Source organism: Miniopterus natalensis, chromosome 10, assembly GCF_054644295.1.
Source record: "Miniopterus natalensis isolate mMinNat1 chromosome 10, mMinNat1.hap1, whole genome shotgun sequence".
In the NCBI taxonomy this organism is placed as follows: domain Eukaryota; kingdom Metazoa; phylum Chordata; class Mammalia; order Chiroptera; family Miniopteridae; genus Miniopterus; species Miniopterus natalensis.
The window spans coordinates 40,420,794-40,438,082 of record NC_142090.1 but is presented as its reverse complement, the minus strand read 5'-3'; the positions used below and the strand labels follow the sequence as shown (position 1 = coordinate 40,438,082).

Genomic DNA, 17,289 nt, shown 5'->3' with positions numbered 1-17,289 from the left:
CTCAGTGGTTAGAGCATCGGCTGGTGGACTGAAGGGCCCTGGGTTTGATTCCCAGTCAAGGGCACGTACCTTGGTTGCAGGCTCAATCCCTGGCCCTGGTTGGGACGCCGGTGGGAGGCAACCAATCTCTCTCTCTCTCTCCCTCTCTCCCTCTCTCTCTCTCTCTCCCTCTCCCTCTCGCTCTTCCCTCCCTTCCATTCTCTCTAAAAATATCAATGGAAAAAAATATCCTCAGGTCAAGATTAAAAAAAAAAAAAAAAAGAAATATTTACTGACAACCCACTGCATCCCTGGCACCGGGCCAGGTACTTGTGAATAGCCCAAATTTAATGTTAAGAGGGCATTTGGGACACATCCTGCTCTCTAAGAATCTCAAAAGTCTATAGATTGAGGGAACAGGAACTGCATCCCAAAATAAAATGAGCATGTACACAGCAGTATGGTTTACAAGGGAATGGGTCCTATAGAGAGAACACACACCACGTGACTGGGGCTACGTGCCAGCAATCATGGCCTCTGTCGGAAAGCACAGCCCCAGTCTTTGCTTAACTGAGAAAGATCCCACTGAGTCCATTCACCACTTCATTATGCAGAGGAATGTTAAAAAAAATGAAAGAAACATTTGTTAAATGACCGTGGCCCCACTCTCTTCATTTTATCTGGTTTAGCAACTTTGACATTTTCAGATGCATTTGTCCCTTTCATCTCTCCATAAGGGAGCAACCCTAAATTTTCTGATGTATTTTATTTCTAAAACACTCAAATATCATTTTGATACTACAATTCTTATTTTGTTCCTAGCTGTATAGGAAACAGCAGTTCTACCCCCTTTCATGAATCTTTTAGGGAACATTCTTTCCCTTAGAAGGAGAAGATACACTTTATACCCACTTAGTACAGCACCCACAGCAGAGACTATGAATACAGCTAATCCAAAGAGCAACAAATAAGAATATTAGTTACCTCCAGAAAGACCCAAACGCTGACAGGTAGAGATGGTGGTACATGTGTGGGAGTATGTGAATTTTTATAAAAGTGTGTGTTTGAGTGCATACATTGATTTTAAAATTGCAAATATAGGAAGATACAACTGCCTATTACCTTAAAATTGTTTAGTTCAATAGCATCTTTTTCTCCCAATTAATTGAAAAAATAATATATTTAACCAGAGAGGCTCTTGGACTTAAGAAAGGCAATGCATGTTAACTACACGTAGAGTCATAACACTAAATGCTGGGTCTTGGACTTCCAGCCCAAGGCTCACTTGCCTGCATTCCTTGAGTATATAATGCCTGAGAAGGATGGAATAAGAGGGATTCCAAAATCACAGGAGAAAGCTAGTGTAAAACTAAATCACCTGGCAAGGCAGACAATTCACCTGTAGATCACTGGGCCTTTGGTGTACTTGACTGGCATACTCAAAATAACCATGTGCAATAAAAGTAAAACAATGCAGTGTTTGTAAGGTGGAGTTAGGAGATAAGATGATGGTGAGATCTCTACTTTCTCTTTCTCAAAATGGATTCTTTAAGTATGTCATCACCAACAATAAATCTCTGTTGTGAGTTTGGGGAATTTCTTTCTTCCCCAAAGAAAGTAACAAGTGCACAATTAGAAATTGTATGTTAAAAATTTATACCATTGCTCTCAGGTTCAGTGGAAAACAGAGAGGCAGATAGTCAAATCTATTGTAACAATGAGAAAAGGCCACCATGGGTAAATGTGAAAGCTGAAGGTAAATGTGAAAAAGCATAGAACTAAGGCTGGTGTCTGCCTCTACATTGAAAGGTTCCTTCATTTTAGATTTTTATAAGATGAGTAAAATAGTATATGCTGAAATTCCAACAAGCATTGCATTAAGGCGAATGGACATGATTGTGTCTCTGATGAACAAGGCCTACCTGGGAGCACCTTGAATGGTGAAGGCCTTGTCAGCGTGCTGGTCACCCAGTTTCGTCATGACTTCATACAGTTTGTGGCAAAGCTGAGGGGACAGAGGCCACTTGTCTGTTAGCTGCAAGTCATTCTGATGCCTGCTCAGGCTTTTGCCCCGCAAAACGGTTTTTTTTATTGAAAAGTTAGAATTCATGTCAAAAGTGAAAGGTCACAAACATAAATAACTTTAAAAATTTTAAATATATTTCTTAACCAGAGTACAGAGCAGAAAACAAAAAATAATTGTTTACATTGACTCTACTAGAAATGAAATCATATATCCACCTGCTAAACTGAGAAAATACCAGTGGAGAGCACAGCTGATGATTATCTGAATATCTGGAGACAAATTTTTCTTCAGCTTAAAGTATCACTTGAAATTCCAACATTAAAAACTGACTGGAAAAAAAACACCAAAACTCTGAAACTGTGACAATGAAAAAAATAACTTCAGAAGAGAAACAAAAACAGCCAGTGAATCATGAGAGCATTTTTTTACACCTACACACTAAAATATTTGCAAGATATAAATAACTATGTGGTCACAACAAAATAATTGTAGAAATATTACTAAGAGTAATAATACACTGTTAAAAACAACACACAAGTGAGCATATTCTTTGCATAATGCTATGCCACTTCATTTGCTTCCAGAATAAGTGTTCATTTACTTTATATTCCATACGTAAAAACAATCATTACTCACCACAGCAATTTCCTTATGAAACTTGGCCTCAAGGCTAGAGACATTTTTGAAAGTATTGACATAAAATCCAACTCGTCTACCATGTGGAGACACAAAGAGGAATGAATTGAAGGGAAATACCTCAGTGAGCAAAACTGTATTTTCAATAGCAGTGAAATATATTAAAAACAGGTTTTATTTACATAATTGTGAATAAATTGGGTTAAGTAAAATATTTAACCCAAAGTATGCCCAACCTTTCCTGATCAAAAAATATGAACAAAAATAACATCTTTTAGCATAAAGCACCTCTCCTAAAACGTGTTAATACCCTAAGACAGTGGTTCTCACACCTGAGTGTGCTTAAGAATCACCTGGAGGTTTGTTTCTGATTCAGTAGGTCAGAGGTGAGGACCCAGAATTTGCATTCCTAACCAGCTCTAGGTGCTACTGATGATGGTACTGGTTCAGAGATAACACTTTGGAACTACTGCCCTAAGAATTTATTTGTATTTCAGATATGTACCTTATAAAGATTTTGAAATAGAGAAATCTATTTTCAATTTTTACAAAACAGGAATGGTCTACTTTTGGTGTATTTCGATTCTGAAATCTGTGTGACACAAACAAATAAAAGGCCTAGAAATTAATTACAATTCTTCAGCTAAAGTAAGAGAGTGCTGTCATTGAACAAATAAAAATACAAGTTGTCCATTCACAAATATCTCAAACATGTTTGTGAAGCAAAGGCATGGGGGGGGTGTTCTGTGACCTGAGCAAAGTCCCTTCAGCTATTTAGCTCCCTAACAGTATGTACATTAGTCAGCCCAGTGGATTCAGCCCAGTACCACCAGTATAAGCTCCCTTTGGTCTAAATGAAGCTCTTTGGACTCTATATTAATTCAATCCCTCTGAATCCACCTGAGTAAATTACACTTTTATTTCATTCATGTTTCTGTTTCACTGACACTCTAAAAAACAAGCCCAGAATCCTAACTGGTTAATTAGATTCCAAATCTCAATCAAGAGCAAGAAAGGACTTAGATAGCAGAAACACTAGATAGGCCTAATATGTGGAAGAAATATATATTCAGGAAGTTTATTATAAGAATACTTATTGGGAAATAGGAATGTCCCTATACACAGTAGACACCCTTCTTATTTAAGCAATGAGATGAAAGGACAGTGAAAGGGGGCTTCTTGAGATTTAGCTATACCCTGTGGTGTGTAGGATTCCAGCAAGCAAAGGTGGACCACTGTCCCATCATCATTAAACCTCAGAGAGAGAGCAGCCATCTCAGGATTTTTATATATTCCCTCACTTAATTCTCATAACAACCCTTGAGGCAGTGGTCCCCACTTTATATCCGGGAAAACTGAGGCACAGAGAGGTTAATTGTCCAAGGTCATGCAATTAATAAATGGAGAACCAGTATCTGGACCCAAAAGGAGGAAAAGGTAATAGAAAAGCATGAAATATTTGCTGAGAATTTTTGGGTAAACATGAATATTGTTACTTCTGTGCCTTCCCATAAAATTAGGTGGTTAATAATTTTAACAAAATAAAATCTAGAATTCCAATTTAGAGACTCAGAGGTGGAAAAATAGTTGAGTGCTAAATCTATCCAACCAATAAGACTTGCTTTTTCTATAGCTTAACCTGTACCTTAAATTTCTACCATGTTTCACTACTCAATCTTCTTTTTAAAAAAACAATACTTTATGAAAAGACTAGTTTATTTGGGTTTCCAAGGTTTACTGAGGTACAATTGACAAAATCGTAAGGTATTTAAAGTGTACATTGGGGTAACTTGATTTACATATACAGGGGTGGGCAAAAATAGGTTTATAATAGTTTTTATGGAAAGTACAATAATTGATAAATAATAATACAAGAAAATACTCTGTTTTGCGCACACACAACTGTAAACCTACTTTGCCCTCCCTGTACATTGTGAAAGGATCCCCCCATTTAGTTAATTAACACATCTATCATCTCACTTTATTTTTTATTTTTTTGGTGAGAACTTTTAAGTTCTCTTCTCTTAGCAAATTTCAATTATATAACAGTGTTACCAACTACAGTCACTATGCTTTACATTAGATCCCCAGACCTTATTTATCTTATAGCTGGAAGTTTGTACCCTTTTACCAACCTCTCCCTATTTCCTGCACCTCCCAGCCCCTGACATCCACTTTTCTACTTTGTTTCTATGAGTTTGCCAGGTTTTCTTGTTTGTTTTTTTGAGATTCTACATACAAGTGATAGCATGCAGTATTACCTCACACCTGTTAGAATGGCTATCATCAAAAAGATAAGAAATCACAAGCGTTGGCAAGCATGTGGACAAAAGAGAACTCTTGTGCATTGTTGGTGGGAATGTGAACTGGTGCAGCTACTATGGAAAAAGTATAAAGGTTCCCCCCAAAATATAAAATAGAACTACCATATGACCCCAATAATACAGGATCTAAGAGATATAGCACTCCCATGTTAATTGCAGCATTAGTCACAATAGCCAAGATATGGATAGAACCCAAGTGTCCATCAATGGATGAATGGATAAAGAAGATGTGAGATATATGGGGGTGTTTATGTTTATATAATAATATATATAACATTACTGTGTGTATGTATATATAAATATAAATATAAATATACATAATATTATTATATATATAATATATATATATAATATTATTTATGCATGAGAAAAAGGAAATCCTACTATTTGCAATAAGACAGACGGAGCTTGAGAGTATCATGCTAAGTGAAATAAGCCAAAGAGAGAAAGGCAAATGTTTCACTGAATCTTGATGTTCTATGTCTACAGTGATCATGTTACCCTAATTTCACAAATATTTTTTCTTTTAATTGCAATATAATTATATATAACCATGTATGTTTCTGTACATGTGTGAATATAGTAATATAAATATACATAAACATATATTAATAAAGAAAATCCTGGCATAGTGTGCTTAGAAAATAGTAAGTATTGAAGATTGTCAGACCAGAAGCCTGGGAGACAGAGCCTGGTGGTACTGATCTGTGCTGTGAGACAGAATACCTTCCAGAGACCAAGCACAGTGTTTATTTGCAGGCAGTGGTCATTTGTGGCCTCTGGCCATGTTTGAGACAGGGGAAAAGAGAGGGCTTGGACCTGCATTTGAGGAAGGAACTAAGGAAACAGATGCATGGGAGAAGAGAGATTGCAGATGCCCTGACAACCCTGTGCAGAGGGATGTGATTCATTGTATTGCTTTCAGAGAAGCTTTCCTGGGCACTTTAAGTGGCAATTCAGGACCCCTTTTCTAGTACCCCAGTCAACTAGTCAGTGATTCTTCATAACTTCCCTCGTTCAATTACTCAACAAAGGGCTTATCCAATTCTGGGCGCATGCCTAGTAGTGGGCTAAGATGGCCCCAGGAACTAACAATCTCATTAGAGGAGGCTGATTAATGAACACATGCTCCATTAATACTGGTAAAGGAAAGTAGCAGATTTCAAGACAGTGTATGAATGTTAAAGTTATCACAAAATGTCATACATGACTAAATATAAAAAATGACTAGATTGAACAGAAACAGCTAAAGGAACTGAGAGGTGAGGGGAATAAGGAATCCTGTCCACCTGCAAACATCTATTTGAGAAGACAAACTTAGGCTGCCCTGAAGAGCAGGTCAGATTTAAACAGGAAGGGGTGCAGATGTGGGGAGAGGATAGTTGAAGTCAATTGGTGGGTACCGTTTTATTTTCATTGATATTTCAGTATGATAAACCAAGCCCTAATGAAGATCTATGAATTAAAACTGTGTACAGATTTACCATTTATTTCCTTAAAAATCAACAAGAGTTAGCATGTCACCAACTTTTAAATTTATATTCCTTTAAAGAAAATTAACAATTTTTTGTTCATTTATTTACTGCTCATTTGTATTTTTCCTTTTTAAAGACACCTATATTATTTTTTTACTTATTTCTTAGTTCTTGCTTCATTCTTAATTATTTGTAAGGAATTTATATTAAACATATTGAACCTTGGATACATTTAACAAAAATAAGAATCTTCATTCTTCTGTCTTTAAATTTAGCCTTCTGATTTACAGCATACCAACCAGTTTATATCAATAATTATTTAGATGAATAATTAGGGAAGTACCAGAAAGAAATATTTAGAATGAATAAACAAACATCGATAATTTTCTAAAATTTTATGGTTTCTTTTTAGAGTTTAGAAGTTAAATCAACTAGGAGTATTTAATTTAGAAAAAATAAAAGAGTTTAATATTTTTGACGCAATTTATTATTCAGTGACTTTCTCCAATTTTTTAAATCACAGACTCCTTAGAAGCAGAGATACTGCCTCGCTATTATATGCCCAGCACCTAGTACAGCATCTGGTAAACAGCAGGCATGCAGTATACATTCCATGAATGAATGAATGCATGAATGAACAAATGAACAAACAAATAAGGACGTGAACGTGCCAATGAATGAACAGATGTGGTGCTCTTTTAACCGGAAGGACATGTTCTGACTGCAAGCTTAGCTTGTGAAAAACTAGTGTCACCAGCAGTGAAATACTCATCCATAATGAGTATACAGCTCTGAATTCTGATATTATCTGTTTGGGAGATTTTATTTCACAAGTTCTTCATAAACATGTGACTCAGAGACTACCATTTCCCTAAAGGACGTCTCTGAGGCATCCTCAGGCCCCTTCTGGTTGGTTGTCAAGACCAACTAAATTTCTTCATTAAGACATTTTTTTTGTTCTTGGAAACAGTGGCTAGGATTAACAGCTAAGCTTAATACAGCCACAGCTTTCAGGCCAGGACACTCTCACTCTGCACTGCTGTAAGGAAGTCTGCTTCCCCTTGAGGGTGCTCAAGGTTTTTCCCTGAGTCTCCCCTGCAGGAAGGAAGCATCCTCTGCCATCACTCACTATGGGGGTGGAGTGGAAGAAGCAAGAGTTTTCTCCTGGTTCTCTCCTAACCCTCTGAGCTCACTTACACTGAACTCTGAGATTTATGCGACACATATTCAACCTCTTCACAGGTCATCTTTTCAACACCCCCCAAACCCCTACCTGCCTCCCTGACCTCCTTGACCAGCTCCACTCACTATCCACAGTGGCACACACCAGATGGTTTCCCACTCTTTCTCCTTCACCATATCCTTGTACCAACAGAATGGATCTCAACATCCACATGACTATGCAACCAAATAACAAACTCCCAATTCTCTGACCTCTGTGACCCCAGTATTCCTATTTATATACATTCTGCAATAACTCACTATTGCATATGATGGATCTTGTCATCACTCAAAATTGTGCCCCCCTCTGAAAGGAGAAAATTATTTGGTCCCATAGTTAATGACTGCAAAGTTTTGAAGCTGAAAGCCCAAGAATGATGGTACCAAAAAGAGACATGCAGGTGTTGAAAGAGTGAGTAAATTCATATGGGCAATGAGTTAATTTCACACATGTTGAATTTTGGGTTATGGCTGGACATTGCATTTGACATGTCCTACAGGCTAGTTTTATGATGAACTAGCCAAAATTTCCTGTAGCTATTTCACTAGTTCAAAAATAAACTTTGAGTGCCTGTGGTGGACAAAAAAAATCAACAGCATTAGGAATGAACACAAAAATGGATAAACTGCAGTCTGGACCCTCAATATTCTTAAAATTTTGGAGGATAAATAGAAGTCTAGAATTTCAATATAGGAATGTTTTAGGGGCAACAATCTGGTTGGAAGTTGGGTTAGAGGATTTGACTTAAAGCAGTTTTGCATGGCAAGCAAAATTCTGTTTATTTGATAGCATGGGGGATGCTGGTGGAAGTTGAGAGATATATGCCACACTTCACCCAACAACTTCTTGGTTCTCCAACTGAGTAGGAAAACTGCACTTAATGCCATGAGAAATATAAAATGCACTTAACACCTTGAGAAATTTGCTTAATGCCATAAGAAAAGCAGAGTACTTGTAAATAAGAATACTTAGTGTCTAAAATAGGGATGAAGTTCAGGTTAATAGTTCAGGGCTGAAAGTAGTGGCTTGGCTTCAAAGTCAGGGGCTAGATAAGCTCTTGTAAAAAAGGAAGTTCTGCCAAGAACTGAAAGGGTATCCTTATAAACTTCAATGGTAAGTAAATTCTTCTAATGCCTTTAATTGAGATTTGGGTCTCCACCTGATAACTATATGGAGGTCTAAAACTGTGCCACCCAATATGGTTACTGCTAGCTACATGAGGTTATTTAAATCTAAATGAATCAAAACAAAATAAGTATAATTTAGAATTCAGCTATATTCCAAGTACTCAACAGCCAACCACATGTGGCAAGTATCCCCCATATTGGAAAGCATAGCTTACAGAACACTTCCGTTGACAGCGCTGAACTTTCACAGGCAACATGGACAAGATAAGGAATATTTGCTGTTCTTAAATTTCTAAAAGGGACAAGTACAGCCTGCACAAAAACATCTTTACCTTGACCATAAAGATGGTAACTCCTCTTGCAAGTCAACATTAAACTCTTCAAACACTTTCTGTGCTTTTTGAAATTCCTCTTCTGCCTAGAAATGACACATAACACGTGTTTACACTAAAAAAAAATCACATAGGATCAAGCCATTTCTATACACAACTAAATAATTTAATATAAAATAGGAATAGCTTTATGGCATCCCAGAGACATTTTGGGTAGGAAAAAATTAGTCTGCTTAATACCTACATGATTTTTTCCAATAAATATGAAATATTATGTCTTACTAAAACAGGAAAACTGAATTGATTACAATGGTTGCTCTTACAGCAGATTCATTCATTCTACAAAAATGTGTTAACTGCCTGTCACACACTGCTCTGATCTGGATAATGAATATGGATGCTTCCCTAAGAAATTCCCAGTCTAGTAGGAAGTCTAAATAATTACATTGCAAGATAGGGTTTGTAAACTGTTATGAAGTATGGTATTGTGGAAGATGGTGCAGAGAACGGAAAGGTTCCAGAGAGAAACTAATATTTTTTAACTGAATCTTGAAGAATCAGCAAATGTTTGCTAAAGAAGCAGGAGGATAAAGCATTGCTATACATAAAGGTAGAGGTCCTTGGGTTGGAATTTCAATGCGCTAACCTTGTGAACCTGTCATATTACGTTTTACATCAGATACCTCATTCATAAAATGGAGATAGTAATGTCCACCTGACAGGTGTTGTGTTAAGGAAAGGTGATATAGATGAAGTGTTGAACATGTAGCTATGAGGCCTCACATGAAGAACAGCTGATGTTATAGCTGCTCAGAAACTGATAGGTAGATCATGGAGGCTCTAGCTTAGGATGTGTGCACAGAAGAAGGAAAGGAGAGAAAAGAAGTGGGATAAGGATAAATGGGTGAGTCACAACCAAACAGAGAAGGTCGTACATGCTGTGCTATGCAATTTAGAATTTTTCTACAGGCAATGGGAGTCATTAAAAGACTTAAGTAGTGAGAACACATCTAAATATGTGATGCAGAAAGACCAGGAAGCTGTGTGTAGGCAGACAGGAGGAAGCAAGACTGGGAGAGAAGGGAGTAGTTATCAAGGGTCATCAATTAAGTGGCATCAGTAAATGACTGACTTATACTGTAAAAGTTACTGAAATAGGTTTTCTAAAAGAAAATGAATGTTATGGAAATCTAGCAGATGTCTGTACTCTCAAATAATCACAAATTATGTCTGAGATTTTCAAACTTGGTTGCCTTTCTGAATCTGCATTTTAGCATCAAGTATGGACCACAAGCACAGAAAGAAGTACAGGAACACTTATTACTTTCTCTGATCCTACAGTACTGTTGTGGGGAAAAATTATTCTGATAAAAATGTATGAGTCAGTGTCACCCATGTGAGCTCTACAATAACATAAAAAACCTTATCTTTAATTAAAAGTTATGGAAAGCAGCCCATAAGCACCATCTTTCAGTTTAAATTCTGTCCTGATTCCAATGTCCATTAAAAAGGAAATATTTCAGCCCTGGCCGGTTTGGCTCAGTGATTAGAGTGTTGGCCTGTGGACTGAAGGGTTGTGGATTCAATTCATGGCAAGGGCATGAACCATGGTTGCAGGTTTGATCCCTGACCCTGACTGGGGCACGTGCGGGAGGCAACCAACTGATGTGTCTCTCTCACATCAATGTTTCTCTCTCTCTCCCACCCCCGGCTCCCTTCCACTCTCTCAAAAAAAAAAAAAAAAAAAATCAATGGGGGAAAAAAAGGAAATATTTATTTTTTAAAAGCAAAGTTGCTAGAGGTCACAGAATATGGATTGATTTCAACAGTGGGATCGATCCCTACCTTAGAGATTCGACTCTCATCCTTCCTCTTGGAGCTCTGTAAAGCCTCCAAATGGTGGCGGGCACTATCATAGTCAACAAGCTTCCTGCTGCGTTTTGCGATGCGATTCTGCCAATGGAAAATACATGCATAAGAAAGATACATGGTCATACATTTTTATTTTTATTTTTATTTTTTTACTGCTAAATGTTTTCCTTGTCCAGAGTAGCTGAGGGTCTTAAATGGAGATCAAGGTGAACTGGAATTTCAGTAGACAAGTGATCCCTGAAAATCAGACTACAGCCTTCAATCCTTTGTGTGAAAACCATTAGGTAAGTATCTTCCCTTTTGATAAAAATTAAACCAATCATGAGAAGTAGAAAGCAGAATTTGTAGTCAAGACCAGAAAAAGTCTAGTACTGGCTGAGGGAAGCAGGTAAACCTATTCACTTGATTAGCCTCTATTTTAAATCTTTAAATGTTCTATTTTCAAAATAGTGGGAGACTAAATTAGGATTGGCTTCTAATTAGACTCACACTAACAGCAGTTCTACAAAGCAGATTCATAAAGCAGTTCTATATTCACAAAGGAGTTCTAAAAAGTAGATCCTTAAGAATAAAAATCCATTTTCCTAGAAATGTTCCTCAATCCTTTTGTTCATTAGAATCATCTCAGGAGCTTAAAAAATACACTGATTCCTAGAAACTTCTGCCTTCAGTTAGGATATAGAGAGTTACAAAGAATATCCCTCCCACACAAACAAGACAAAATCTGAATAATCTATAAAAATATAATTTTTCTTGATCGAATCAGAGACCTGAGGTCACAAGGAAATAAAGTAATCTGAATTCTAAAGAGAGATAACTTCCTCCAAAGAAAGAAGAGACATGCAAACCATTTCACCTTTGGCAGGGCACAGGTAAAACTTGTAGCCTACATGCAAATGGGTAAGAGGTCAATTAAAATTTTAACAAATTGTTAAAGGCCTAGTGTGGGCTAATGTGTAGTATGGAATAGTTGGGTGACAAGACACAAGGGGAAATTGCATTTATGGGAAGCTCTTTCCTTGGGCCTCCACTGGATGTATCAGAAAGGTTAAGGACAAGAAACTTCTTTGTAGAGAATGAGGAGATCTATGACCACTAGGGGGTAGGTGCAAAGCCATGACCAATTCCATGGACATTTTCCTCTTACAAAGCAAAAGCTTTAAGCTGTTTGAGGAGATAGCAACAAATCCTTTCTCCCACAGAGGCCAGGTTCAAATCTGCTGCCTCTGACACAAAACCAATCTGGCTCTGGTGAAGGGAGAGGAACCCTTCTGGCCCCTAGATTATATGCAGAGGTAACTGCTACACAGAAGGGTAGATGGCTACCCACTTGGGAGGGACATGAAATCTTCTCATGTCCAAGGTATGATTCCTATAACAAGCAGAGATAGGTTCTCACTAGGGCAGGGGCAAGAAACTCCTGCTCAAGACCAACCACAGATACAAGGTAAATTCTACCCAGCACAAAGCCCGGACAGTAGAACAGAAAACAGCCCTGCTCCCACTACAAGCCTAGTACTGAAAAACAAGTAGTAGTTGCCTATCACTGGAGGATTGACAAATTCATAGTGACAGAACCTCCCCCCCCCGCCAATACAGGCATACAAGGACAACTTAAATCTGATAGGGAGCAGGAACACTGATAAAAACCTCTCTGGCATCCATGGGCCCACCCTATGTGGGTTTTAAAAAAAGCAAAAACTAGACTTCAACCTAAGAGTCTAAAAACATTATAGATGTTAGGACATAAGCACAAAGCATTATAGCCCATAAAGGATTCTGAAAGCCAGAGTGCACTGAAAATAACAATAGTGACAACAGAACCCAAATCCAGCTTAAGTTACAGTTAGATTGATTTGAACTCCCACACCAATAGTCTGACAAAAAAAGGCATGGCCATTTCAGGCATAAATATTACTTCAGTCTTTACTTTTCTATACATGATATAAAGCATTCAATGAAAAGTTATGAATAGTACCCATAAGAGAAGAGTTAACAACCCATGAGAGAAGATAAAAAAGTCAAGAGAACCAGACTTAGACATGATCCAGATGTTGGAAGTATCAAAAAGAAATTTTAAAATAACTATGACTAATATGTTAAAGTATCTCGTTGGAAAAAGTAGGAAACATACATAAACATGTGGGGAATTTCAGCAGAAATATGAAAACTTTAATAGTCAAATGGAAATTCTAAATAAAACACAATACATCAGAGAGAAAAAATTTCTTTGATGGGCCAATTACTAATCTTAAAACAGATGAAGAAAGAAATAGTGCACTTGAAGTAGATCAAGATAATTATTCCCATTAAAATACAAAGAGGGAAAAAAAGTTAAAAAACAAAACAAAACAGAATTAGGTAATATAATATCAAATGGTCTAACATAGTATAATTGGAGTCTCAAATATAGATGAGAGGTATGCCCTGGCCTGTCTGGATCAATAGTTAGAGTGTCAGCCCACTATCAAAGGGTTGCAGGTTCTATTCCCGGACAAGGGCATATATCTGGGTTGCAGGTTCAATCCCTGGCCCTGGTGGGGGTGCATGGAAGAGGCAACTGATTGATGTATCTCTCTCACATCGATATTTCTCTCCCCCTCCCTTCTTCCCTTCTACTCTCTCTAAAAAAATCAATGGAAAAATATCCTCAGATAAGGATTTTAAAAAACTAGATGAGAGGTAGAGTCAGAATATTTGTTTTGAAGAGATAATGGCTGAGAATTTATACAATAATGAAGACATCGAAGTACAGATCCAAGACACTTAGAGAATCCCAAGAAGGATAAACACCAAACAATACACATCTAGATACATTATAGCCAAACTGCTAACACTCAAGAATAAAGAAAAACATAAAGTGCAAAGGTAAGAATTACAGGAGAGTTATCTTTAGAAACTACAGGTATGCAAGTCAGAATACAATCAAGTGGCATCTTTATAGTACTGAAAAATAAAACATAAAAACAAACCTGCCAACTCAGAATTCTATTCCCAGTGAAAATATCTTCCAAAAGTGAAGGTAAAATAAAGTTCTTTTTTTCAGACAAAAGAAGCTGAGCAAATTCATTAATAGCATAAGAATTTCAATACTAAGTAGAGCAACACAAAAAAAAATGAGTGTAATTATACAAAATTTTGGTTTTCGTAATTGCTTGAAAAGGTAATAGATAACCTAGAATAAACAATAAAAACAATGTATTGTAGGGTTTATAACATATATAAAGGAAAAATGTCTGACAATAGCATAAAGAAGGAAGGAACAAACTGGAAGTACATTGCTTTAAGGTTCATAAGACTATCCATAAAGTACTATGATATTTTTTTGAAGTTAGACATGGTTAAGTTAAAACTGTACATTATAAACTATAAGCAACCACTAAAAATTCAATTTAATTAAAGAGGTACAACTAATAAGCAAATAATGTAAAATATACTGATTCCTGAGCCTCAGACTAAGAAACTCTTATGTAACTAGTCTGAAGCAAGGGCCAGCATCTGTACTTTTTAAAAGGGACCCCAGAGGTCCAGTTATGCCCAGCTAGTCTAATACTGAGAATTACTGCAGAAGAAGACGCATACTTTTTTTTTTAATTTGACATGGTAGACAGAAGAAAAATAATAATATAAATGTGAATGGCTTTTAAAACATAGTGATATTCCATGGATCCTCATAGCAACTTATAATAAGGGTGTTGCAGGGATCATTCTCATTTTACATGTAGGGAATTTGAAGTTGCATGATATTAACCTCTAATTTGTCCAGAATTGCTTAGAAAGTATGTAGCAAGAGACTAATTAGATATCATCTCCCCCACCCCACCCCACCAGTGCCTAGAGTAGGATGAGGCAAGTGAGACGCCTAGGGAACAAATTTTAAGAAATCTCCCACTCTCAGGGTCATGTAAGTGCAGGATCAGCAACTGAGAGTAGGTGCTTCCTAATGTACTTTGAATCCTAATGATCTCACTTTCCTCACTCAATCCCAACCTTACTCCTGACTTTTGGTTAGAACTTATTCAACCAGCTCCCATGTTTCTCGGAGAGGCTATCATTCAATTACGATCTGTCCCTCTCCTCTACACCCCCCCTTCAGGACTGGTGAGAGGTGGGCTGGGGCAGTTACTCCATTTAACTGCTTCCAATCTCTTTCATTTTACCCTCTGCACCTACCACTTTAACTGGTATTAGTAGTGGAAAGTACAACTGACAAACCACATTCACTTTAAGATGTGTGATGAATTAGCCCAGGCAGGGTAGAAAAAAGCCCTTCGATAAAGTATAGTGGATACAGTGGCCTGTGGGATGACAGAGCTAATCATTTTTAGCAAGTATCTGTTACATCCAGTGGAAAACTGTCCCTTGAAGCAGTGGCCTTGTGTAACTATAGGCAAACTCGTATAAAGCTCTGCTTTGTGGACGTGCAGGAATGTGGGGTAGGGGGTTCTCCTTTAATATCTTCCATGAAGCAAATCTTGATTCTCTGAAGACGAATTAGATTTTTGAAAACAGCCAAAATTCAATTACTTCCAAGTCTGGGAATATGATGAAATAGGGCACTGCATCATCTTAGGTTTTGTTCAAAAACAAGAAGTGAAGTAAATAATGAGACTCACTTTCTTGTGTGACAAGTCAATTACAGAGTACAGCTTACCATGTAGAAGTGACTATGTTGAAGGCCATTACTCATTTTGATGCAGACAGTTTTACATCAGAAAAACAAATCAATCATATTTCCTTACCTATCTGGTATTTGGGGAACTTGAAAAAAAGAACCAAATCTCCTAAGTAAGGGTAGAGTTAACACGCTTTAGCTGTTATATAGAAAATGATGCAATTCTTGTTACATTATCCAATCCAATATAAATTTCTTTAGATTTCCCACTGTGTACTGACCTTATGCAGCAAAGAAATAATTTATTGTATTTTTAAAATTTCTATAATAACCCCAGTTTGGGATTTATTTTGGCATGATGCTGTAAATATATACTTAGTTGCTCATGTTGGTCTCTAAGATAGAATCTAAGCTACATTTTACAATAACTGCTCACAGCTGTAGGCCTGCCTGGGTTAGTGACAAGCTAGCTCTTATTACAACACTGATTTCAAATGTTAATACTGCATAATAAGAACCATAACACTAGGTGCCCTGCCAATCACAGTTGGAAAAGTCAAACATATCCCCTCATGAATAGTACTCCATAACCCTGACTGATGAGCTGCAGTAAATATTTGAAAATTGGCCTGAGGTTTTAACGATACATGGCCTGTTGATTTTAATGAGAGTGAAGGAAGTCAATTGTGTTCCATGCTTTGAAAATTCTCCACTCAGTATTTTTAATCATAATCCTATTTTCAATCAATAACCCATGCATTACGTAATCACTCAGCACTAACTTTTTGAAGAAATTAAGTCTAAATTCACTTCTAACTTCCTTTTCATAGAAGATAAGTCTTTTAAATATTAGAAACAGCTATCCCCACTAACATCTATCCCCACTACTCTCCAATTCCAAATTGTTTCCTTTCCAAGTTAAATATTGCTATTTCTTCAACTGTTTGCCATACGAAATGGTTTCACAATTTTCTATCAGGGTTAAAACGGTGTATGCTATGATATTCTAAACATGACTACAGTGAAAGAGAGATTGTTTCAGCCTCGTTCCATGATGCAGGTAAAACCATGACATATTTCATTTATTTTCAGTGCATCAAAACAGATATCATTCCCAAATCTCTAGTGTAAAGATGGTTCAGTAACTGGAGGATCATCCTTGTACATCACCTCAAGAAACGAACAGCTTAAGTAAAAGTGCTACTGAGTTCTTCATCTTTCTGATATGGAACAAACCAAAAAGACTAGCCGATATAACCCATCATAATTTTATTTTAATCTCTTTATTTTTCAATGTAGGTCCTTCTGTGTGCATTTGTCTTCTGACATTATATGTTCCTAGAGAGTATGGCCAATTCCCAAGTAACTACTGGTGGGCAGTACCATAACAACTAAGATTCTTCACTTTTTTTTTTTATGACACTAAGCTTTTATTCCTGAAGCTCAACCACTTTTCAAACGTGTTCTTTCAGTCGATCACTGAAGGCATTGGTTTAGCAAAGTCATACTATGAATATATATATATATGAAAAATTTAGACAATTGACAAGCTGCTTTGAAAGTTTTAAGTAGGAGGACAAAAATGTCCTTTACCCTCTTCTAATTAATTGGGAAGTTATTTTTATGAAGATTAAATTGCCATGCAGTAAATGATATTCCGAAGCACAATAGTGATTCTGAG

At 36.9% G+C, this 17,289-nt stretch overlaps 1 protein-coding gene across 3 annotated transcripts in view; it reads right to left on the bottom strand.

Annotated features, from left to right (window-relative positions):
* Nucleotides 1-17,289, bottom strand: part of AMPH (amphiphysin) — a 240,644-nt gene that overhangs the window by 68,451 nt on the left and 154,904 nt on the right. For all 3 annotated transcript variants that reach the window (XM_087821084.1, XM_016199145.2, XM_016199144.2), the window contains exons 6-9: nt 10,967-11,074; nt 9,122-9,207; nt 2,642-2,717; nt 1,902-1,984 (exon numbers count right to left, since the gene is read on the bottom strand). In XM_087821084.1, the coding sequence (XP_087677210.1) occupies nt 1,902-1,984; nt 2,642-2,717; nt 9,122-9,207; nt 10,967-11,074 (353 nt within the window). The remainder of the gene's footprint in view (nt 1-1,901; nt 1,985-2,641; nt 2,718-9,121; nt 9,208-10,966; nt 11,075-17,289) is intronic.